Source organism: Protopterus annectens, chromosome 8.part0 (assembly GCF_019279795.1).
Source record: "Protopterus annectens isolate FY-2018-M chromosome 8.part0, PAN1.0, whole genome shotgun sequence".
NCBI lineage: Eukaryota > Metazoa > Chordata > Ceratodontiformes > Protopteridae > Protopterus > Protopterus annectens.
Window position 1 is genome coordinate 1806333974 of NC_056741.1, and position 26744 is coordinate 1806360717.

Consider the following 26744-nt stretch of genomic DNA (forward strand, 5'->3'; position numbering starts at 1 on the left):
CTTTGACATCTAGGAACAAAATCCAAGCTATAAACCAATTTACTCTTCCTGTCCTAACTTTCAGTTTTGGAGTGATTGACTGGCACCAAAACATGCTGGATGGATTAGATAAGAAAACAAGAAGGATGCTTCATGCTCACCAAATGATTTATAAAAATCAGTGCATACCAAGATTATATATTCCCTGTTCCGAAGGAGGGATGGGCCTCCTTGAAATTGACTACATGTACAGATCTGCAATCGTGGGACACCACACATACCTGGTGACCTCACAGGACCCAAACATACTGAAAATTTTGAAACATGAGAAGAATAAATCTAAGATGACTTCCTTACTTAGTTTAGCTGAAGCATATTGGCATCAAGCAGGAATGGAAATCAAACCACAAGTGGATATAAAACAGGCAGCAACTGAATGTGCCAAAAAACAAAAGAAAGAGTATAATGTGAAGGACCAGATGAGAAGGCAAGAAATGTGGATAATGCATAAATATAGTTGCAAGTATAGAAAACTTTTGGAAGAACCTCATGTTGATCAGGAACAAATGCAGGAATGGTTAAAGAGAGGCAAATTCAAACCAAGAGATTAAAGGTTGATATTTTACAGCACAAGATAGTGGGCTATCTACACATTGGTTTACAAAGTCCATTGAACATGTGGGAGAAACAGACAAATGTAGGTTTCGTAAAACAGAATTGGAAACAGTTGCACACCTATTAGCTGGTTGTGATCTACTAATGGCAGAAGGACTGTATACTGAAAGGCATAATAATGTAGCGAGACTGTTGCACTGGGTATTTTGCAAAGATTGTGGCAATGAAGTGGTTGAAAAACACTGGAAACATGAGCCACAAAGCATCATAGAAAATGATGATGTGTGCATCACATGGGATCATCCATTGCCAACAGTTCAAAAGAGATGCTAGAAAACCAGATATAGTGGTCCAAGAAAAGAAGACAAAAGTAGTATTGATGACTGAAATCGCCACACCCAGTGACTACAGTGTCCTGCGTACAGAGAGACAAAGTTATAAAATATCAGAATTTGCAAGCAGAAACTAGAGCAGTGTGGAAGAAGGATACCCAGATAGTTCCAATAGTAGTAGGAGCAATGGGTCTTATAAAAAAGAGTCTACAATCATATTTAGATTTGCTGCCAATGCATGTAACTCTGTATGAATTGCAGAAGGAGTAATTACTGGGCACATTGCAGGTGCTGCGAAGAGCACTTTTAGCTGACATCAAAGAGTGAAACAATACTAATTTCATAAACTTTAATCGTACTTTGACTTAGGAATGGGGTACATTCCGATCACTGTATTAGAAACCCAAAAGATATGGAGAAATTAAAATGGGAGAAACTGACATCTGACTACCAGATCTTGCATGACAGGTGTTAGAGTGATATCAGAGGCTGCTGTACTTACTGACTATAAAAGATCCACACAAGAATACTTCTACTTAGGTTCATAGGTTCATAGATTAGTACTAAGCTAACTGCGCTTGTGAGCCATTTTAAGCCTAGCCAATTATACCTTGTGAAACTCAAACCCTGCACCTTGTGTTTGCAAGGCAAACACCTTAACTATTAGGCCACCCTCCCAATCCCTTAGCATAGAAAGATGCACCAAGCTAAGCCTAGGCCAGAATGAAGCCATGAGAATGTCCTTGGCTGTGCACAATGTTGCTTAGAGAGGAAGCATAAAAAGAAACTAATGCCTCCATTATCTATGTGAAAATGACCATGAGTTATCTTTGTCTTTACACTTTGTACTCCATCAGAGAAGACCAGCCAAAGATCAGGAGGGCTCAATTTCTTTGGTACCTCCCCCTGGAAGATGTTTATTACAAGAAATGAAGATACCAAGCTTCTGAAGCTTTGAATATGAAAAGCTTTTGGTTATACAGATTATAGATACTTTACAAGAGACTTTCAATGAAGAGTGACTTGATCAAATGCTATAGCACCAACTCCTAACAAAACCTGATAGGTTTAGCAGTGAGCTAGAGAGAGAGAGAGAGAGAGAGACATAGATGTTCAGCACTCCCACGGCCTCAGTGGCATTTTGGTAATCTGTAAAGGTAATCCAATATTGGCCAGTTTTCAAAAGCACACTGTCTCCTACCACTCCCTTCCTGTGACTGCTGATCAAATGAGCATATAATGATAGGGAAGCTTTCAGCTGTCACTGGAAGAGAGTGTTCAGTCTTTCTTCATTGGATGGCAAAAAAAGCCCACTGACTCTTCATATGATCCAGTGCTGACTTTTTTTGGCTTACTACTTGGATAAACCCCATTTGGGAACCCCCTCCTCTCATTTTATTAGATTTATTATTCTCTTTCTATGTTAATGTTTATGTAAAAATATTTCTTTTCCTCTTTTATTTCATTCATTGGTTACAGTAATTCCTGTGGGAATTTCAGCTTGTAGCAGTGTTTATTTGGCTTCTGTCTTTGACAATTGCTTGTTTTTACTGTTTCTGAGGAAACTTTAAGTATTTCTCACAGACGCACTCTGTGTGTGTGTGTGTGTGTGTGTGTGTGTGTGTGTGTGTGTGTGTGTGTGTGTGTGTGTGTGTGTGTGTGTGTGCGTGAGTGTGTGCATGTGTGCTTTTAGACTCTAGTAGCTACCTCATGCAGTCAGAGCCCATCATGACTATTGTTACTCTACTTTATTTTCATCTTTTTTACAGGACAGTATTGCAGATCTTGGAATTTTTCAGCATTTATGTATTATATACTGCATCTGTAACACTGGAATGTGATTTTACCGTGAATGAAGTTATCTGAATGTAATGTGGAGGTTTTACTCTCTCCAACAAGAAAATGTAGTTTAAATTGGTTTTAAATATTATTTTATGGCATTTTAATGCAGTTAGTGTGTGGAACTCACTGGTTTGACACATTGGTTGCTTTGGTGTTTGGACTCTGTGTACTGGAAATTCTTTAACATCTGATGTCCTTTTCTTTCTTCCTCAATGAATGGGTTATGAATCCAGTCATCAGATCTGACTCGGCCACATACTGTATAGATTTTGGATCCCACTCGTGAGCTTCTCTCTCTACCCATAATGCCCTGGTCCATCCTCAATACCTAGGATCTCATTTGCCAGCATTGTGCTCAGATGCAGAATCCTTCTCTTGAGTGATTACATCAGTAATTTGTAAGAGATTTTTTGTACTCTTTGAATAATTGTTTTTCCTCCCTCTTAGTTTTTTCAGTACAGCGTTACATTTTTCTTTATATTTCTACATAGTATTTTACTTGCTTTTTCACCATATTTGGTATTCTCTATTTTACCTGTTAAAGTAATTCTTGAGTCCCATTGTTGGGTAATTCTTCTTTCCTTTACTTCCTCAAAATCTTTGTTCTTTATTAGCAAGTCGCTTTTTATTCTTGAACTGTTGATCTCTACTCTCCTGTCATGACTGACATTCCAACAGAGTTCATAAAATGCACTTCTTGTGGGCATAAAATCCCTAACTCGGATGCCACAAGGAGTGCATTTATGTCTTGGAGCCAGCCATCTGGATTCTAGTTGCAATATTTGTGCTGCTTTCAATTCCAGGGCATTGGCTGACAGACGCAGCAAAGTTATTTTAAAAGGACTTTTTCCTCCTGCTTCACCACCTACTTTTGGAGATCAAATCCCCAGCAAATCTACTTAATCTGCACCTTTGGCGCATAGAAAATGCTATCCACCAAAGTCCTGTAGGACTTTTTTGAAGCTGCCAACTAAAGTTCAAAAATCTTCAGATCCAATGCCCTCTAACCTGAAGACTTGATCTTCTGATTTGAAACCATTGGATCACAAAACCTTGGATTAATTGATTAATTTATATCATCAGCCAGCCGTACAGTTCCTACCCTGGATCCCAGTCCTTCAGATTCAAAACTCAGCACCTCACCTAGCCAAAGAATGTGCTCAGCTCACCAGATTTTATCTTGGATCTGATCTCTCCTACCCCTGCACTCTCCTTTCATGTAGACTCCTAAGAAACATTCTAGGCCACAGTCCACCACATCCTCCAGAAGTTTATCAGAAGTGGATGTGGATAGGATGATGTAAACATTTCTCAGAACCAGATGGGGGACATACCTGCTCCATCCCCTGTTGGATCTGTGAGTTTTCCAACAACTTCTTATTAGATACTGTCTCCTTCTCTGACTCAACCTACAGTTTCAGAGCCCCAGGGTCTAACAGCCCCAAGAAATCTGGAGTTGAATCCAAAGAAAATCACTTCTTCAACTCCAATGGCATCCCTGACAAAGTTCTGCTCCTATACCTTCAGATTGGAATATGTCCTGAAGCTGAGGTGTTGGAGGCAGATCTGTGGGGCAGGATCTGTCCTTGCCCCTTGGATAGATCGAGTCTGGTTCCATCATATAGGCATGGATCCGATGGGAGTCGTGATCAGCCAGTACTGGAAATCTCAGCTCCAGTGCAGATGGCCACAGCTTCTCTGGGATGTCTGCCATCAAGGTTGTGCAATGGGCTTTTTCACTTTCTAAAAAACATTTCTGTTGCTCAAACTACAAATCACTGAAAATAAAATATTCCATTTTGGTCTTCTAGCATACCTTAACAAACACCACTGTGAACTAGTGTACCTAGTCAGCTGGCTTCCCATTACCAGCAGAGCAACATACCTGCATCCACAGCCCCTTTATCCCATTCTTACACATGAAGGCAGGGTGTATCATCAACTGTGACACTCATCTAGAGTTAATATTCAAATTGCCCAGGTGGCTAGCAACATACCTACAAGCCAATCTTATTTACAAATTTCTTAACAGCAATTACTGTTCTCCCACTTAAAAGATTGCTTCTAGCCAGGGAAACAAACAACTCACTTAGAACCAGGCAGGATACCACACTTAGTCTAGTCAGACCCAAGTCAATTGGTGAAAGAGTCCTTTCAACTTAGGTCTTTCTATTGGGAATAGTCTCTCAAATGAAGTCAAAAATAATCAAAGTCAGCATGCCTTTGAAACCTCACTGACTGAAAACTTAAGCAATGAAGCAAAATGTAACTGCTTTTGTGATACTGGCTAAAACAATACTTAGCCCATCTTACACAGAAGTCTAGATCATAAGTTATCCTTGCTCTTCATAAGTTGTACATAGCAATTTCTAATTTAGTACTCTTACTCTTTATTTTCTTTGAAGTTATTCATACTGTATGCAATTTTCTTTCTCTTTTGAATGTTCCTAAATTGTATCATATGATGCCCTTCCATATTATTGTTGCAGTATTCATCACGTCTGGGATATCCTGCCAAGGACAGACCAACGTTCGAGCAGCATACCAAAGCCTTTATTACCTAGAAGCACTGTATGTTAGATATGTGCTCCCCGTGCAAGCGTAGGGAATAAAGATTACATACGTACACTCTCAGTCCAAAACTTCATTGCGGGGAGCCTGAATACCCTTCACTTTACTAGTTATACTGAGCCTACACTTCAAGATAAATACCCTATTGGGGTTCCTTTTTCTTTTTCAATGGGTATACATGTCATCCAAGAATGGGAAATGGTCAGTGTGGGAGTCAGATGCCACAATAGGTGCCTATTTTGCTTGGGTTCATGTCACAACCACAGTCCGTGTTCCATCTGTTAGGCTTTTGTACCTCAGACTTTACATAGCTATCTTTCTTCCCTTTCCATTTATCCTGAGAATCACCATCTCAAGCTGTTGGCCCAGGATACCATAGGAGAATCTGCTATCCCAGAGGTACAGTCACCATTCAAGAAGAAGGCCAAGAAGTCTAGGTCTGAGCCTGCTGCAATCCAGCTACCACTGAACATCTCTCTTGAGGTACATGGGAACACATTGACAGTCCAGTATTATCTGTGGTTTCTTCTGCTACAGTCTTCTCAGAGGCTGGCACAGAACCTGCTGCTTACACATCCCAAGAGGCTTTGCAAATGTCCATTGCAGATGTTGAGGGAGAGCCACAACTAATTATCTCTGAGGAGTCAAAAGGGATTCCTCAGATACTTGTTAGGCAAGAGATGCTCGGTACCTTGATCGACTCCAGGCCTGGGTCCAAACAACCACATTTTGTCAAGATGCACATACCATTGAATAAAGGATAGAAAACTAAACATGTTTGCTGCCAGGGATCCACAGAGGGAATTATAAGATTTCACTCAAGGCTTGTTCAATTTTTTAATGGCATTGAAACATCCTAAGGGGGGTACATCCTAAGGGGGGTTTGGTTCCTTCACTCCCTTGGTCTTCTACCCCCAAATAGGCTAGAGACCCTGAGTCCTTGGATGAGAAATGTGACTCTGATGCTGACTCTTTAGCCTACTTCTCTTAGTTGCATTCTCCTTCAGACTATGAGATGAAGGAAGAGGAATCTCAGTCCAGATTCCTCCTTTGTATGAACTATCCTTTGGGGATACAGTCCTGTGTATGATGGAACTCCTTAAGTGGGATTGTTCCCAGTTATTTAACATCCAGAAAAGGTATTATGTGTTATTACAAATGGACTCTCCTAAACTGTCTACTGTCGTGGCTTGACTTCTGTGTTGGATACCTTCTAGGCTCTTCCCTGACACCAGACTCCCAGCCCCTAAGAAGCTTGACCAGTTCTATAAGGTGCCAGATGCCTGCAAGTTTTTGTACAAGTGCCTTTCATCTGAGTATGTGGTAATTTCTGTGTCTACTGATAAGCTTTATAGCCTGTTGCCCTCTTGTAAGCTCCTTCCTTTGGACAAGGATAGTAGAGCTGTGGAGAGAATTGGTAAAAAAGTATGCAGTTCTTCTACCTTAGCCTTTAGGGCTGTAAATTACCAGACCCATATGATATATGTTTTGTCTCTTCTTTCTCATATTGGAAATATTGTCTCTGACATGCCTGACTCTGAGGGTAAGGCCTCAGCTCTTTCCTTATTAGGGTCCATGTATCAAGTTGCCTGTCACTCTGTAAAGTGCAGCTATGATGCAGTGGATGCCTCCTCTAGTGCTGCTACTTCTGACTGTATGAGGAGGCATTATTCCTGAGTTCGCCTTCAAATCTTGCCAGATGATATTAAAGTAAAACTCCTGGATGCTCCTCTGGATAATCAAAGCTTGTTTGGTACGGCTGTGGCACAGAACTATTTCATGGCCTTACCCTGACCCTGCAAGGTCTTAAAGATTTGAAGCACATCTGTTTCTCCCATTCCCAGGTTTCAGAGGAACTATTCTAGTAAGACTGCCTTTTTGTGTAGACTGCCTAGTCAGTCTTCCAAGGATAAGAAGGGTCCTAGGCTTATATTTTCTAATAATCCTACTCAAATGCTTTGCCCACAAAATCTGTCCTTTCCTGACAAGTCTGCAGCCATCTGACTTTCTACCCTCCCTTTTTCTTGGCTAGGTTCCCTTGTCCTGCACACCTTCTCTGTCTCTCACAGTTTGGCAAAAAACATCACCACATTCTCTTGGGTTCTCTCTATTGTCAAGCAGTATTAAGCAGTATTACTTTATGGCCTGCAAAACCCTTCCCTCCTTCTCCAGTATCCCTCAACCTCCTGCAGAACAACTCCCTCATTTTCATAGGCTCATAGGTTCATAGTTTGGTACTAGGCTATCAGTCCTAGGGCCTATACAAGCCTAGCCAAAACAATTCCCTGGATATTTCTTCCCACAATATTTACTTCCGTGGACCCTGTCTAGCAGGGTGACTGATGTGCTGCCCGGGGTGAATTTCCTATCTCCCATCCAATCGTTAAGGTTCCTTCTGAAGAGCGCCAAGGAGGCACTCTGCTTGACATGTATGGGCAGTCTATTCCAGAGTATGTGGAGTCTCTGGGTCAGGAACTTATCCCTCCAGCATGTTTTGTTCATTGTGATGACAAGGTTTAGATCCCTGGAGCATGTGGCTCTGAGGGATTGGGATTTCTTTAAGTGGAGCATGTCCAACAGCTCAAAGTTTGACATGGCCTTGTATGTTAAGTAGAGATCACCTCTGAGTAGATGATATGCCATAGAGTATAGCTGGAGGTTTTTTTAGACAGTCAGTACAGGGCATCTGCTTTAGGCCTGTGATTCTTTTAGTGAGGTATTTCTTCGGCCTTTTCAACTGTTGCAGATGTCTTGTGAGGTACATACCAAATGGGGTATTGTACTCTATAATGGGTCTAATGACGGATGAGTACAGTAGGACAATGACCTCCTTTTTTCTGGATAAAAAACCCTTAGTGATGAGGTGTGCCACATAGAAGGATTTCCTGACTGTTGTGGTGATGTGGTTATTGAAGGTGAGACCACTGTCCACCTGTGTCCCTTAAGTCTCTCATCACACTTTCGGTATTTACTGTACTGCCACCTATGTGGTAATTCATGGGTACATGGTTTTTCCCAATGGGGATAACTATGCATTTCTTGGCATTAAGCTTGAGCCCATGGCTCTGGCATCAAGCATCTGTTTCTGTAAGGCCCTTTTGTAGAATATCCACATCATTTGGGGATTCAATAATGGCTCCCAGTTTGCAATCATCTGCAAACTTTGTTAGCTAGAGTCCCTTAGTGTTGGCCTGTACTTCAGAGAAGTAGATGCCAAACAAGAGTGGTCCCAGGACTGAACCCTGAGGTACTCCACTTGTCACTTGTCTGGAGCTGGGTTTGGAGTCGGCTACTTTTACAGTCTGGATTCTGTTAGTAAGCCAGTTGGCAACCTTTTGATTGACGTAGAGATTTATGCCCAGCTTAGTAAGTTTATCTATGTTTCCAGAGTGGGGCATGGTGTCAAAGGCCTTGGCGAGGTCCATATAGACTCCCTTACCCTCATCCATAGCTCTGGAAACTGATTCGAAGAAGTCAATCAGGTTCAGGAGACAAGATCGGCCCTTCACGAGCCCAAACTGGATGGGGTCCAGTGTTTGAAGGTTGCCAATGTCTTTGTTTATAAGTTCCATGATAATGCGTTCCATGCCTTTGCAGATCAGGCTCATCAGACTGATGGGACGGTAGTTCCCAGGATCCAATTTATTGCAGGGTACCATTCAACTGGTTCTACAGACTAAGAGGGGGTCTAGGGTTTTATTCCAGAATGCTTCTGGTCCCCAAGAAAAGAGGGGTTTTGGAGACCTGTCCTGGATCTTTTCTTACCAAACACACTGCTCATAGTGCTATCTGTTTGAATGATACTCCATTTCTCCTCTGCTTCCCTAGGCCTTCCTAGTTTCACCGGACATAAAGGACACCTACCTTCATATTCCTGTCCACCTCCTATTCAGGAAATATTTGCATTTCTCTATTTATTCCTCTCATTTTCAGTACTTTACTTTGCACTTTGGGCTCTCTATGGCTCTGAGGGTATTTACTGAATGGCTAGTTCCAGTGGTTGCCTTTTGCTAACTTTGGAGCATTCAGATTTTTCCTTGTCTAGATGACATTTTGCTTCAGGCCCTATACCAAACCAAGCTAGTGCAGGATCTTCATTTTACCTAGCTTCTATTGCACAGCCCGGGGTTCAAAGTCAACCTTCAAAAGTCAATGTTGACTCCATCCCAGTACCACATCTTTCTAGACTGTAGGGTCCAAACTGTTCTAATGCTAACCTCTCTTCCTGCCACCAAGGCTCTGTATCTCATGAATTATTTTCTTTCCATGCTTCCCCTGTCCTATCTGTTGGCCGTAGACTTTCTAAGGGCTCTGGGGTTCATGGCTTCTATCATCCCCATGGTTCTCTGGGCCAGGCTTAATATGAGAAAATGTCAGTGGTATCTCGGATCATTGTGGCTTCAACACTGCCATCCGCTACGATATCTGATTCCACTGCTCCCTTGACTCAAACTGGAACTTAACTGGTGGAGTCAATGGGTATCTGTCAATCAGGGTGTTCCCCTCCATCCTCCTCAGCCATCCTAGGAACTCTTCACAGATGCCTCAGAGTTGGGGTGGGGAGATGCTTCAGGCACCCTGAAGGTTCAGGGCCTTTGGTTTCCACAACAGAACAGGTATGCCACATCAACATCAAGGAAATGAGGGCTCTCATTCTGGCTGTCCAAGCTTTCTACTCATTCTGGGTGCCAAGTCCTTTGCAGGGTTTTACAGACAACACCACAGTCGTGGTAAATCAACAAGCAGGTGAGCATGAGGTCTCACCTTCTTTCAGAGTAGCTCTTCAAGACTTGGAAATAACCATAAATCTGCGTGACCCTACACGCAGTCTACATACCTTCAGAAGACAGTCTGGTGGCAGATTCTTTCACCAGGTCCAGGACAGAGCCTCATGAATGGATGCTTCACAGAGATGTGTTTCTGGGGGGGTCTACTTCATATGATAGAAAGTTCATTTGATAGAAATTCATTTGACCAAGACCATAACACCGAAAGTTCAAAACACTGAAAACCCATTTGACTGAAACTCATAACACTTTGAACATTACAATAAAAGGTATATGCCCTTTTCCCCACTGTAGTGCGATCCTGCAGTTAGTCTATATAGTTGAGGGGGTGTGGGGGGCACAGCCTCCCCATATAGTTTAGGTGAATATTGTTTTCTGCAAAGAGTTATTCATTGCAGTTATAAGTATCCATGTGTATGGTTAAAAATGTATGAACTATGTGGGGAGCTATGCCCCCCACACCGCCCATTGTTAATATATATAGTTAATCCCCCCTAACTATATATACTAATCCCAGGATTGCACTACAGTGGGGAAAAGGCCACAATCCTTTTAATTTCATGTTTCAGTGTTATGTGTTTCAGTCAAATGGGTTTTCAGTGTTTTGAACTTTCGGTGTTATGGTCTCGGTCAAATGAATTTCTATCAAATGAACTTTCTATCATCTGAAATAGACCCATTTCTGGACATAGTTCATTGGTGGGTTATTCCTCAAGTGGATCTCTTTGCCTCCCCTCTGAAGTAGCAACTCCCTTAGCTCTTTTCCAGAGTCCCTGGTCCTTTAGCTTAGAAAATGGACACCATGCCTTTCTCTTGGAAGGGAATGTTCTTTTATGCATTTCCTCCCCTTCCTGTTCTTCCCAAGGACCTTCACAAGATCAGGAAACACTCCAAAAATCTTGTTGGTGACTTTCTTTTGGACCAGACAGCACTGGTTCCTCCTCTTATTCCATATGGCCAGGGTCAGTCATCACATGTTACCTCACCAGTTGGGCTTTCTCACACAAGACAGTGGATCTCTCCTCCACTCTCACTTATCCACTCTTCAATTGACACCTTGGGTGATACAGTTTTGATTTCTTTCCAACACCAGTTATCTAAGGATGTGCTTAGGGTCCTGCAGGTGCCAGGAAACCCAATACCAGAACATCATATATGTCCAAGTGGAAGAGATTTTCTGTCTGGTGCCTTAAACATCAATAGGATCCCTTTTCAGAATGTGTCCCCTTGGTTCTTTCATGCCTTTGTAAACATCTGCATGCTGGCTTAGCATATTCTTCAGTGAAAGCTGATTTGCTTGCAATTTTTGCCTGTCTCCTACTGAACCATCCTCTAGCCTATGTATTTGAAGCCAATCAATTTCTGAAACGTAAAAGTAAAAACACAACGACCATCCAAGTATTCCGAAACGTTTTAATCCACACGCTAAGAGCTTTCACCATCAACACATGGCATCTTCAGAGTGAATGGAATCAAATTGTTCAATTTTTCCCCTTCTGCATAGTAGGCACAACAGTTGGTACACTTTGCCAAATAGACCACCTTTATTGTGTTACAGTTGACTCTTCCAGGACCATTAGCAGACTAAAAGACAGGATAGCTGAACATCTTAGGGCCATTAAGGGTCATGACATACACAATGCCCTATATGCACACAGCATGAAGTGTATTAATTTTAGGAGATTTGTATTTTTTGTTATAGATAGGGTGTTGTGTAGTGAAAGAGGGGGAGATGAAAAACTAAAGGTGGAACTTTTGGAAAACAAAGAATACAAATGGCAGATTTTGTTAAAAGCCTTTATATTACCTAGTTTAAATGAACACATCTCCCTAAAACCTATATTAAAACAAAGGGCAAATGTTATATAGAAGGGGAAAAAACTGTTTACTGTTGGCATACAACTTTTTGTAAAAAGCAATGTTTTGAAAAATGCAATGTTTTAAAGTGTTGTTTTAAAAATGTTGTTATATGTTATGCATATACACATATATATTTTTCACTAGGAAAAATGTTATAGAAATATATATGTTTATAAAACTGTTTTTATAAGTGCATAAGCTGTATTGTATAGCCTGATGTATGCTTCTTTAAGAACAAGGTAATTATGGCGTTGGCCAATTAGAGTATTGTTTTAACATTATATATAAAAGTAAAGGAACAATTTGATTCCATTCACTCTGAAGATGCCATGTGTTGATGGTGAAAGCGCTTAGTGTGTGGATTAAAACATTTCGGAATACTTGGATGGTCGTTATGTTTTTACTTTTACTAGTGTAATATCCATTGGGTATTTTTTACAATTTCTGAAACATGTCCTTCATGTCAGACCTCAAGAAAGCCTATTCCTCCTCCTTGGGATCTTACTTTTGTCCTTGAAAAACTGACTCAGGCTCCCTTCAAACCTACTTTTTCTTTGCAACATTGCACCTGATCGACTGTTTTATTGATTGCTTTAACCTCCAGACTTTGATGGTGGTCCCTTCTTTTTTGTTTTTTCGTAGAGACAGGGAGTCTCTCCTTACAAATCCTTCTTGTATGCTCAGGGTGGTCAATGAGTTGGCCCTTAATCAATTAATCCAGCTTTCCTTCCTTTTCCCTTCTCCACAATCTACTAGTGACAAGGCTCTTCATACCTTGGACTTTCATGGACAGCTCAGATATTGTTTAGACGAAACAGTAGCCTTTCATAAATCTGATTAGCTTTTTGTTACTTTTTGTGCCAGGAGATTGCATTCAGCTGCTTCTAAGCAAACCATCTCCTCCTGTATTTCCAAGGCCATTTCTTTTTGTTATAGATTTCATGGCAAACAGTTTTTGGCTTCTATTTGGACTCATTCTACTAGGGGAATGGCTTCCTCAGGGACTTTTTTAGAGGGTTTGGACACCAACTCCATCCTTGAAGCTGCTACTTTTTCTTCTCTTCACACATTCCCATTACAAATTGGATGTCCTTTCAAAAGCCAGGGCAGAATTTGCCAAGGCCATCATTCCTGGGTTTGTGGAGTGCTCCTCCTTGCCTTCCTCCTCTCCATCTTCGCACTAGCTTTTATACTTACCCAGAGGTGATGAATATTGCAGCAGTGATATGGAAGGACATAGTACAGTTGTTTAAAAATGTTTTCATAACAGTAGATTTCTCTCTTTTCACTGATGCAGTATTCACTACCTCCCTCATTCCAACCCCCTTTTCTTTTTATCTTCTACCATGGGTGGTGTGTTCTTTCTGGTTGAGAGATTCTTCTTATTGCCCTCCTATTTCTGGATGTACATGTTCTCCTCTCCACTAAGGGTCCTGATCCTCCTTGGGACACTTTAGTTCTGGATTGAGAGCATATGTACATCACCTTTATGCTTGGTGAGCATATGCCTAATGTATTATGCTCCTAGGTAATAAAGGCTTTTGTATGCTGGCTGGACATTGGCTATCCTTAGGAGGAGATCCCAGAGGTAATGAATACTGCAGCAGTGAAAAGGACATCTACTGTTGTTGTGGTAAGGTTTTACACAAGAGTATTTTATGAACTGCTAGTTTCTGTTATCCTTGACCTCTGTATTGTGTTCACATATACTTCTGTTAGCTTTTAATCACCTGGGTCATGACTGTAAAGAGTCAGTAGACCAGCTCACCTGCTTGGTTAGGACATGGTAAATAAATAAATAAGTGAATAAACAAATATGACCTCCCTCCCTCCTTTGTCCCTACCAATTTGTCATTTTCTTCAAGGATTTGCAAATGATCTGATTTAATCTGTTGGCCTTCCTTCCTTCTTGGATTCTACTCTGTAACATGACCCTTCAGGCAAGCAAATTCTATTTGAGATTTGGAAGGGCCCATGGGAATTATGGAAGGAAAATATCAAAGAGCTTTAAAATAGGAGCACTAGCAAATGGCCAGATCTGATCCAACAAGTGGCTTGGTACCCGTCAGTCATATCAAATGGACTAGGATGAAAAAGATCCAGCATTATGGTAAGTATATAACTTCTGGTTTTATCAAGTGTTTGTACTATGTATATGGAATGCTATGGAAGTACTAACAAAACACCATATATCTGTTACTTGTGCTTTGATATACTGATTTGTTTCATTAATACAGAAGAACAGAAGTCTTCAAGCCTCCTGAAGGTGATTTAGAAGGGAGAGAGAAGACCGATGCAGAAAATGAGACTCGGGAGGGAAGAGGCTCCCCCAAAGAGACGTTGTCTGACTTCCCTCTTCAGCATTCTATGAGAGAGGTATATAGTTTTTGTATTTATTATTATTTGACGTGGCTTCACTAGATCTATAATTTAAAACAACAGTGAGCCAACACTCTTGTAACACTAGATCTGATGTTGTCTATTTTCATCTGATTCAGCATTTGGGATGTCTGATCCAATTGGATTTGACTTTGAAACTTTCTTCTAATGCTGTGGATTCAAGGCTCTAACTCTTCCCCTACCCATAATTCCCTACTCTCACTGAGTTACCTTCAATCTGATTTGCTGCCTGAAACTTCCAGATGTATGTCAAAGAGCTCTGCTTTTCAAAATAAGCTAAAGTGTCTTTTTTTTCTACAAAAATCAAAAACAAAGGTCGATGCTATGCCAAAACCCAGCAAAATGTAAGGTACAGTCCAAAATAAACGAAAAACCGTAGCTGGATACTGCTGATTGTATAAAACACAGTTTATTCCTTACAAAACAAACAGTACGGTATTAGCGCTTTCGGGCGGTTGCCCTTCATCAGATAAAATTTTTACAATAAAAACTCCTTTTTTAAAAAACAATGTATCCAATCAAAATTCAATAAAAAACCCGCCTTTTACTAAGTGTGGGTTTAAGGGGGACCACATCATTTAGCCCTGGATTCCTATGGGCTGTTAGCTCTAGGATCCATCTAGATTCAGCTAATTCAGTGATCTGTTTAATGTCACCCCCCCCTACAGGTTAGCTTTAAGTTTACAATGGCCCTAAAGGTGAATTTATGTGTAGGGTGATCTCCAATATGCCTGTATAAGGCATTATGTTCATCCTTATTTCTTATACTGGACAAATGTTGTAAAACTCTAACTTTTAACATTTTATTTGTCTTCCCTACATAAAAACTTGGACATAAGGAACACTCTGCTATATAGACCACATCTGTGGTCCTACAGGTCGCCCTGCCTCTGAACACAAACAGTTGCCCATTAACCGGATGTTTAAATTCTGTCCCTTTTTTAATATGTCCACAAGCCTTACAGGATCCACATGGAACAGTCCCAGCTATACCTTTACGCCTCCCACCTGTATTCAATTTCCTTTCTTTACAAAGCATATCTTTTAAATTCCTGTTTCTCTTGTAAACAAATTGTGGACATGTGCCCACCATATCTCTCAAACTCTCATCACTAGCTATTATATTCCAATTTTTCCGTATGATTTCACATACCCCTCTAGCATCACTACCATACGTAAGCATCACCTTATGTCCATTAGATTTAGGAACCTTGACTGGTACACTGTCTTCTATGTTATGTTGTCGATTTAACCATGGTTTATGTTTATTATGCCTAAGGGGTTTATTCCTCTCAATGATGTCACCAACCATCTTATCACCATAACCCCTATTTTGAAAACATTCTCTAAGATGAATGACTTCCTCCTCAAACTCTATATTTTCTTTACTAATTCTAGAAACTCTACTCAATTGACCTTGTACTATATTTGGGAAGGTATGTCTTGGATGCATGCTGTCGTACGACAGCAAAGTATTTTTCCAACACTCCTTTCTGAATAGTTTTGAAGAAAAACCTTCCTTGTTCTGTATCAAACGAACGTCAAGAAAATCCATAGTTTCTCTCGAAGTTTGAACACTAAATCTAAAAAAGGTGGTGGTAGTGTGAAGATAATCAACAAAATTATGTAAATCTTCACTATTCCCTTTCCATAAAATAAATATATCATCTACAAAACGTAGATACATGAACAATTGTCTTCTCCAAACACTATCACATAACACATGAGCCTTTTCCCAATGGGAAAGGACAAGATTTGCATAAGTGTTGGCACAGGGGGTGCCCATGGCTATCCCCTGTGCCTGCCTATATATGCTATCTGTCCCCTGAAATATGTTATTTTCCAACACTAGGGTCAGTAACTCTGCTATCAGTTCTACCTTAGTATGTGAAATACCTAATGTGTCAAGGAGTGCTGTCACCACCTGTATCCTGAGGCTTTGGATAGGCAGCACATTTCCTTGGTTCTGATCATGGTGTTGGCGTTTGGTGCTGTTGAAAGAGTCTTGGCTGGGTCAAAAAGGCAGGTACGGACTTAGAGTTAAGATCTGTCCTGACTCCCAGTGGATCCTGTAACTTATTCCTCTCATTTTGATTGACAGGCACAGTCAATACCTTTAACTTCCCAGTCAGATTCAGAACTGTCTGCAGATGTACCCCAGAGATAATTTCCAAGTATCTTCAGAGTCTGTCATTGAAGACACAGATTTGGATGAAGGTGAATGATCCCCTAGATCCTTCCCTTGAAGAAGTTACATTTGGTGACACCCTAGAATTGATGAAATGGGGGGAGGTTAGTCCACTGAAATCCCTTCCCCAGACTAATCTCTGTTCCTGGAAGGGCTATTGTTACTGGCTTATCTGTGTCATGGGTAGTACTGCCTGAGCATGCCCTCAAAGATCTTGTGGCACAGCGAGCATAGAAGGACTCTGATGAATCCATTCCCAGAAAATCTGAAAGCCTTCTAGTGGCACCATAAGACAAGAAATGGTGTATTAAACTACCACCAGTAGATGCCATAATAATAGCAGCAGTCACAGAAAATGAGAGTTCTGAGGAGACTGCTTCTCTTTATCCCCTTAACAGGGAGTCAAGGGTGTTGGACAGATTGAAAAAATGGAATTGTGCAGAGTACTGAATTACCTTGTAAATATGACTCATTTTCAAGGTGACCTGATCAAGGAGATTTCCAAGTCCCTGTTGGGTAATTTACCACCAAATGTTCAAAAAACAATGGACATTCAACTGTCTACCCTACAGTCCACTTACAATGTGGGCATGTGCCTGCTTTCTAATGCAGCAATTGGTACTACTAGAGCAGCAGGCACTATCATTACCATGAGTCGACATTCCTTGATGTATCTCTGCAATTTCATGGTAACCTCCAAGATGTCTTTCAATTCCCCATTCGATGGCTGCACCCTATTTGGGCCAAAAGTTAAAGAAATGCTTACTAGGATTGAGCAGGACATTAAGACCCTGTCTGCTGAGAGAATCTATGTTTCCACCTTTCAGAGGACCTATTCCAGGAACAAAAAGGGTGGTAAGAAGATGTGGTTCAGAAATTCACAAAGTTATAACCAAGGTACTCCTGGAGAACCCCCCCCCCACCCTGAGGCAGAGGAGGGGTATCTCAAAAGGACATTACCCAAGGGGCAGAGGTAGACCACATAATCAGGGTTTTCACAGTCCCTTCACTGAGAGACCCTATAAACCCTCCTGAAGGTTTACCTCACTGCCACACTGTGAAGGCATTTGGGGTGCTTAACCTTACACCCACAAACCTGGCAAAACATATTAGATTCCTGGGTGCTAAGGATAATCACCGCAGGCTACACCATTTCCTTTTTGTACCCTCCACAATAGAAGTTAAGATTCTGATGAAGGCTCCGTGCAGGAGATGAAAGCGCTTAATCTGTTTGTGTATGTGGTCGTTTATTTTATTTATTTAAATAAACTCTGGTTTTATTTGGACCTGTGGATTATTGCCTGTATCAAGGAAGTATTGATGATTGAATATACGGAGGAGAGCCTTTATTGATGCTGGATTAGACGCATTGGTGTTTGAGAAGTTAAAGGTTCCCGATGTCCCAACCAGTCAATTGGAATCTTCAGCAACATAGGTTTCAAAGTTGCTAGAAAAAAAGAGTATTCCAACAGGTCCCACTAAACCACTTATGATCTGGAATCTGTTCCAGGTTCTTTAGTTCAGAAGAAGTCAGTGGCCCTCAGGCCAGTTTTTGACCTCAGCCATTTCAATCAGTTTGTGAGACAAACAAAGTTCTGGATGGTCATGGTACAGTCCATACTAATTCTGTTGAGGTAGGAAATTTAGATATGCTCTGTAGATATCCAGAATGCCAACTGTCATATAAAGATACAGAGGCTATACAGAAAATTTCTTCATTTCTGACTGTGATCCAGTCATTTTCAGTTGAGAGCACTGCCCTTTGGTCTCATCACAGCTGCCCACCCCCGGATGTTCATGAAAATTATAGCAGTAGAAGCAGCTTACCTCCAATTGCCAGGGATTCAGGTCTTCCCTTATCTAGATGATTGTCTCCTAGCTGCTACTTCCAGGGATTTGCTGGTACAACAACAGGTACTACTGCTCCATCATACAGATATACCGGGACCACAGTAAATCAGTCAAAAAGCCAACTGTCTCCCACACAACAAATGCAGTTTTGTAGGATGTCATATCAACACAGTTCTATAAATTAAAATACACAAATGATAAAATCTGCACGAATATCCAATTTTATTAACAAAGCAACCATAAAAAGTAACTGGTAATCGCTTTCATTCTGTACTCAATTAAAAGGTAAACATTTTCAAAGTTAAGTGTTTTCTTTTCAAAACAACTTTATAGTTCTCCCTGTCATTTATTCCAGGAGAACTACAAGCATTTAATCTTAACTGCCAACAATACTCTTTCCATTCTAACTCATCTTCGGCTTCCAGTCTAAAAATCATGATTTATTACCTGATGTAGCACAGAGAATTTAAAGCATGCTTTATCCATTTCATTCATATGTTTCTGCTTTACATGTTTTTAATGCCTCACATTCTAAATTAAAAAAATATATATGGATCTTCTGTTAATTTACTTAGCCTAACAAATTGCCCTTTCACTATGTTTCTTTTTAAATTCACATTATGCATACTATTATTGGATTTATATTATACTGTTATGGCTTTTTCGAGCTCTGGTGTAACTTCCAAGCTGAATTCTAGCTTTTTAGTGATTCCCTCCAGTTTTACACTGCATGATACCCCAGGAAGTACTCTTTTGGATAATGGAAGTGGACTTGTTGAAAAGGTTTTAACTCAGCCAGATACCAACGAAATAGCAGAAAGTGGATTTAAAACCTCGGCAGGTAATTGCTTTAGAAGTCGTGCCTAAGTGGACTGTACACAATGTGACTTCTACAGATGGAATAGATAGTTTCCTTCATGGTTGTTTGCTTGGGCCAATGAATCATGTAATTGTAAATGAAACGTGACTTCTATAGATGGAATAGATAGTTTCCTTCATAGTTGTTTGACTGGGCCAATGAATCATATAATTGTAAATCAAAGTATGTTGCTTATATTGCCCTTTGTGAGCTGTGCTCTGCATTTTATGCAGGGAGAACTGTTAGAGAATTTTTTAAAAGGATTTATGAGCACATAAGAGCTGTAGAGGTTCTGCATTTAAGTAATGCTTTGACAAAACATGTAAAGTAGAAACATATGAATGACATGGATAAATTATGCTTTAAATTATCTGTAATAGATCAGGAGATAAATCATGATTTTAGACTGGAAGCTGAAAATGAGTTACACTGGAAATAGTATTGTTGGCTGTTAAGATTAAAAATGTGTAGTTCTTCTGGAATAAATGACAGGGAGCATTATAAAGTTGTTTTGAAAAGAAAAGGGTTAACTCATTAACAGGTGAAAGTCATGTGATTCAGAAGTGCATTTATTTGGCTTTTTAATTAATAGTAACTTGGTCTGATAAAGTTCTATGTATGGAATGAAAGCGCTAACACTAACCAGTTACGTTTTTTGGTTGTTTTGTTAATAAAATTGAAGTTTTTACCGATCATGCATTTTATTTAGGTTTATTTGAGTATTAGAGTTCGTTGGTGGCTTTTGGATTTACAGTTCTACAAATTGCCAAGCTTCCAGATACCACTGTGCTGTCCTTACAAATAATGGTCTCTCAGGTAGTTTAACATCCCTTTCCTCAAGCAAGGCTAATTCTTCATCTGTTAGGGTTGATGGCCTCTGTCATCACATTAGTTCCAATTGCAAGATACCACATGAGAGTATTATAGTGGACTCTCTCAGTCTAATGGTCACAGTCTACACCCCCTTCTTGCCAATATTCACCTCATACAAATTTGCAGAGATTATATCAAATGGTGGATAATTTACCTGTCAGTAATGGGAGACCTTTTTGTCCACTGATTCCCCAGGCCACAGTGACCACAGATGTGCCCCTTCATGGATGATGGGTGGCATTTTGAGGGGAGGATTATTCAGGGTAGTAGCTTATTTCTAGAGCCCAACCTTCACATCAAAATCCTGGTGATGAGGGAGGTCCTCCTAGTGTTTTAGGCTTTTCAGCACTGCCTACCCAAGGGTCTGATGTCCATCAAAACAGGCAATGTGTTAGTGGTATGGTACATCAGTAAACAAGGAGGAACACATTCATGCACATGTATTGTAATGGGTAACTGCTTCCATCATTTTCTGACAGCACTGTACATACCTGAGAAGGAAAATGCACAAGTTCAGCAGGTCATTCCTATTGTCTCACAAGTGGTCTTTCAAACAGACAACGTCAGCAAAAATTTTCAGCTACTGGTGCCAACTTTGCTGCTACCTCTTTGCCTCCTATCTGAGCAACACCTACAGTAGTTACTTTGACATTAATCCTATCACAGGGACAGTCTATAATTGGCCCACAAGTCTCCTCTGTGCATTTTCTCTGATATCACTCTTGAAAAAATTCAGTCAGAAAGCCACTAGGTACAAGACCAGAGTGGCCCTCATTACTCCTTTCTGGATCTGACAGTTTTGCTGGCCTCATTTAATATACCCACCTTGAATGTTGGATCCTAGCCTGGATCTTCTGAGACATCTGTCAGGGTTTCCTCTACCTGATATACAACCCCTTAAACTGACCAAATAGTTACTCCAATTTTGACAATAGGTATAGATGCCAGGCTTTCCTCATCGGTAGTTCATGTTATTTCTTCCTGACAAAAACAGTCAACAAAAAAACATTTATCAAAGCATGTGGAACAGATTTTCTATTTGGGCTTCTTTGAGAGGATTGGATCTGTTCCTCCACTCCTATCCCATCATTCTTGGAATTTCTATCAGAACATTTTCAGAAAGGGTCTAGTTTTTCTACTGTCAAATTGTAAATGGCTGCCATTTCGGATTTTCTCATACGGGATACTGACTCCTCTACTGCCTCTCTTAAAATCTCCAAAGCCTGTCTTAAGAGAAATTTCCTGCTAAGACCCCCCAATGGGGATCCATTTCCACCATGGGATGCCACCAGAGCATCCAAGTGCTCCGGATTATGCGTAACACTCCACATTTAATGAAGAGCGAAGCCACTGTTCCGCTGTTCCGCATTGAACAGCTGTGGCTCCACTACAAAGCTTTTGATTGGTTTGTATACCGCAATTACTGCCAATCTGCATTGCGGTATACAAACCAATGCATAGCTCTGCTACTCTTCCTCATTGGCTGTGCTCTGCAGTTTTTGATTGGCTCGTAGACTGCATTTACGACCAATCACGAACTTGGTCTACGAGCCAATCAGATAGTCTGAGGAAACCAAACACAGCAAACAAACTAAGAAATTGAGACACAAGTCCGGCATGCTAGTATGCTCCAAAGTTGTACAACAACACTATAAATCCACTTGGACAAGTGGTAGAAATCTTCACGAAGGCAACGTAAAAATACTGGTTTATTAAGATGTTTAAACATCTTAATAAACCAGTATTTTTTACGTTGCCTTCGTGAAGATTTCTACCACTTGTCTGAGTGGATTTATGGTGTTGTTGTACAAGTTTGGAGCATACTAGCACGCCGGACTTGTGTCTCAATTTCTTAGATAGTCTGAGGAGGTCAGGAGCCAATGAGAGCTCCAAAATACAAGCCAATCATGTTCCTGGAAGCCTTTTCACGCCAAAATAATGGCTTGAAAAAGGCTTCCAGGAATCAGAGATTTTACTTCGACCGACTGCTGACTACATAAAAAGTTTGGCTGGAAGAAAGAAGGAAGGAGCGGCTGGCTGCAGATGAAGAGATCGCGGGAGTCGGACTCGGAAGTGGAAGTTAGCCTGCCAGGACGGAGAGGTGACTCGGTCGGTGAGAGGAGTGTGTTTGCTGAGGATTTTCTTTCTGCTACGCTGCTCTACAACCGAGTTGGAATATCAACTTTGTGCCATGGTGGTTGTATTGGATTATTTGTGACAGTGCTGCCTTGGATTGTATTGCTGAAGTAGTACTATGGTGTTTATAGGCAGAGCACAAGTAAGTGTTTTAGGCTTTTAGCTGTAATGGTTGAACTTGAAAATATTTACCTTTAGAAGTGGTATGCTATTACAGATCCTGTTATTTTAGCAACTTTCTAAGTGTGTACATATTAATATTTAGTCTCAGTATTTTGTGTCCCTAGAATGTCTCTGAAGTTATAGTAATTTTGTATGCCTAAACAGATTCTGTTATTCTAGCATCTTTCTAAGTTTAAAACAGCAATAGTTAGTGTCTGTTTCTACTGCTTGTCCCCCTAGTATGTCTTTTTTTTTGGGGGGGGGGGGAACTGTATGCCAAGACAGGTCCTTGTTCTAGCAACTTTCTAGGTTTATAAGAGCAGTTTTTAAAGTGGCTGTATGTTTCTGCTGCTTGTCCCCCTAGTATGTCTCTGAAAGTAATTGCCTTTTATTTTGAGAAACTGTATGCCAAGACAGGTCCTGTTTTAGCAACTTTCTAGATTTATAAGAGCAATATTTAAAGTGTTTGTATGTTACTGCTGCTTGTCCCCTAGTATGTCTCTGAAATTAATTGCCATTTATTTTTTTTGAGAAACTGTATGCCAAGACAGGTCCTGTTCTAGCAACTTTCTAGATTTATAAGAGCAATATTTAAAGTGTTTGTATGTTTCTGCTGCTTGTCCCCCTAGTACGTCTCTGAAGTTAATTGCCTTTTATTTTTTTTGAGAAACTGTATGCCAAGACTGGTCCTGTTATAGCAACTTTCTAGGTTTATAAGAGCTATATTTAAAGTGTTTGTATGCTTCTGCTGCTTGTCCCCCTAGTACGTCTCTGAAAGTAATTGCCTTTTATTTTGAGAAACTGTATGCCAAGACAGGTCCTGTTCTAGCAACTTTCTAGGTTTATAAGAGCAATATTTAAAGTGTTTGTATGTTTCTGCTGCTTGTCCCCCTAGTACGTCTCTGAAATTAATTGTCTTTTATTTTTTTTTGAGAAACTGAATGCTAAGACAGGTCCTGTTCTAGCAATTTTCTAGGTTTATAAAAGCAGTTTTTAAAGTGGTTGTATGTTTCTGCTGCTTGTCCCCCTAGTACGTCTCTGAAAGTAATTGCCTTTTTTTTGAAACACTGTATGCAAAGACAGGTCCTGTTCTAGCAACTTTCTAGCTTTATAAGAGCAATATTTAAAGTGTTTGTTTCTACTGCTTGTCCCCCTAGTGTGTCTCTGAAATTAATTGCCTTTTTTTTGAGAAACTATGCCAAGACAGGTCCTCTTCTAGCAACTTTCTAGGTATATAAGATCAATATTTCTAAAGTTTTAAGAGGAATATTCTAGCAATATTTAAGTTTATAAGAGCAATATTCTAGCAATATTTCTAAGGTTATAAGAGCAATATTCTAGCAATATTTCTAAGCTTTTAAGAGCAATATTTCTAAGGTTATAAGAACAATATTTAAAGTCTCTGTGCTGCTTGTCCCTCTTATGTTGGGCTTTGTCCAGTTTTCTTGCACTAAGAGGTTGAGAAGTATGTCCATATGGATGTCAAAAGTGAGTTATAGTTATGGGATGCTTTAACGTATCCAGTTTTGTTTTTGGTAGAACTTTGTGTAACTTGATCTTGAATTCTTTGTCTTAAATGGCACATTCTTGTAAAAGCGCAGAGGGCCCTGGTTTTAAGTACCTTTTTAGGCATCTTTGCCAGGCCCCCACCTTGCTGTAGGACAGGGGTAGAACACATCTAAAATGGTGAATGTAAAATGCAAGTAGTATTGTCATGATATGTGTTGCAAGTGCCTTTGTTAAGCTGGATGTGTTTATCCTTGGCATGGCTTTTGAGATAATCAAGGGTGCTTTGAGTACTGAATGTCATGAAAGTCACTCTTCCCTTCTGCAACACTGGTTAGGTGGGCAAGTGAGCACCAGAGGATTGAAAGTGTCATTGAAGCAAGGAAGTGAAGCATGCACGCCTTTATAGTAAACAAAAGGAGCAGAGATGAGCAAGAGAAGAGGGTGCAAAGTCAGGAAACGTCCAGTGATATGGGTAGGTTATGGCCCTATTGTCTTGTATCTTTGCTATTGAGGACATTTTCTAATTTTCCTTTCTATACTGTAGCCCTATTTGTTTCATTGTTTAACACCACTGTTTTACAAACCTGCTAGGTACAGACTACCCAGATTACAGTGAGGACAGGGATGTAGATATAGATCGCACCCCAAAGAAGAGAAGATACACAATTTTTCAGCCAAGTTGGGCAAGTGCCTTTGACTGGCTTTCTATGAGTAGGCGTGGAGTGAAATTTGCTTTCTGCAAGACTTGTAACACGGATTTCACAATCCATCAAGGGGGCTGACATGATCTGCAAAGACATGCCAACAGTGAGAAACACAGGCAGAATTGCAAGCATGCAGCTGGAAGATCTATGGTGGATTTCTTTGGACCTCAGAGTTTAACAAGTACAAAGGTGGTTGAGGCAGAGGTTGGTTTTGTGTCTCTCCTTGCTAACCACAACTTATCATTTGCAGCAGGAGAACACATCCTGAAATTTATGAAGAAGTGTGGAGAGGATCAAGATGTTCTCTGTAAAATGACATATGGAGCGATGAAGGCATCATGCATTGCACGGGATGTTCTGGGGCCTCATTACCAAAATGATGCTGCAGCAGCCTGCCAGAAATCACCATTCTGTGTATATATGGACCAAAGCACAGACATTGGAGATGACAAACTATTAGTCATCCTTGTTGGTTACCTTGATGAAAAGGCAAGCAAAAATGTGATAAGATTCCTTCATATGTCAGAATGTGTGTCAGGAACTGGACAAGCAATGTTTGATTCTTTAATGTCCACTCTGACAAAATGTAACATTCCAGTTTCCAACATTGTGGGCTTTTCTTCAGACAATGTTGCCTTAATGATTGGCAAACACAATTCTGTGCTGTCTCGTTTAAAGGAGGTGAAGCCCACAATTATAAACATGGGGTGTCTCTGCCACTTGGCAGATCTCTGCAGTAAGGCTGCTGTAGAAGCACTACATTCACCAGTTGAAGAACTTATATCAGATGTGTACTGTCATTTCAGTTCTAGTGCACAAAGACAACAAAAACTGCAGGAATTTGCTTTGTTCACAGATACTGACCCTCTCAAGATCATTAGACATGCACCTACTAGGTGGCTCAGTCTTGGTAAGTTTATTAACAGAACCCTGGACATGTGGCCAGCTCTAAATTCATATTTTCTGTCTGCAGAGCCAAGGTCTGCTAAGATTGACTTAATTTCTGAAAACGTGTAGAGTCATGAAGTGCATATGATTTTTATGTTCCTTAAGTATGCACTGGAACCCTTATTGGAGTTCAACATACAGCTTCAGAGCAGAGAAAGTCAGCTACTGACACTGCATGCCACTGTGCATAAACTCCTGCAGCAGTACGCTGGCAGAGTCCTCAGATCTGCAGCTGCTGTCAGACTAATCAAACACAGTGTTGACTAACAGTAGCTGTGTTCTACCAAATGGTGAACTGCGGATTGGCTATGAAGTCAAGCAGTACATGAACAGCCACGAGGAGGATATTGCCGGCACAGTTATTGAATTTAACTTTTACAAAAAAGTTGCAGCTTTTTATGTTGCAGTGCTGCAGAAAATGCTGAAAATGTTTCCCATGCAGGATCACTTACTGAAAGATGCTGCATTACTTATTAATCCAGCCATAAAATTGGACATTTCTTCAGGGCTTTTCAGAGATGTTGGCTTCCGTCTGGGTGTATGTGAAAATGATGTTGAGGCTGCCTCTAAAACATGTTTTGGCCGCTTAATATCACAGACATCCAGTTCTTCATTCATTTTGACTGCCAACAAAGAGTTCAGTGTTTTTACACTCAGAGACTGACGCAGTTCAGTTTTCACTTTCCGTACCATACCATTCCTCCTGGAATAATGTCAGTTATTTAGCCAACTATTGAAGCCAATTATCTTTTGTTTGATTCTCTGCATTATCCTTGGCAAAGTTATCATAGAGTTCCTCTTGGGACCCATGTATAGTGATATCCGTCATATTTATCTGTATGTTCACTGTTTTTATTGCTTCAAACCATTCACGCCTACGTGGGCAACTATCAGGTTATAGATTTTTTTATGTGGTATGATGGATTTTAGATCTTTTGCAGTATTGGGAGTCTTAACGCCAGAAAGAGAACTGGCTGTCTCCCTCTTCTTATCACGCTTGGTGAGAATAGAATCTCTGTGCCTAAAAGTGGAGTCACCTGTAACTAAAACATTTCCATTTGTGTTTACTAACTTAGACGTGGATGGTTTATAGGCTGCAATGTTGTGACTCACTTTACGTAAGGAACT

The 26744-nt window shown here is 40.4% G+C and overlaps 1 protein-coding gene across 1 annotated transcript in view; it reads left to right on the forward strand.

Annotated features, from left to right (window-relative positions):
• HYDIN (HYDIN axonemal central pair apparatus protein) overlaps positions 1 to 26744 on the forward strand; it is a 6673197-nt gene that overhangs the window by 2413084 nt on the left and 4233369 nt on the right. Inside the window, exon 24 of the mRNA XM_044079523.1 lies at positions 14224 to 14362. Coding sequence (XP_043935458.1) covers positions 14224 to 14362 — 139 coding nt within the window. The remainder of the gene's footprint in view (positions 1 to 14223; positions 14363 to 26744) is intronic.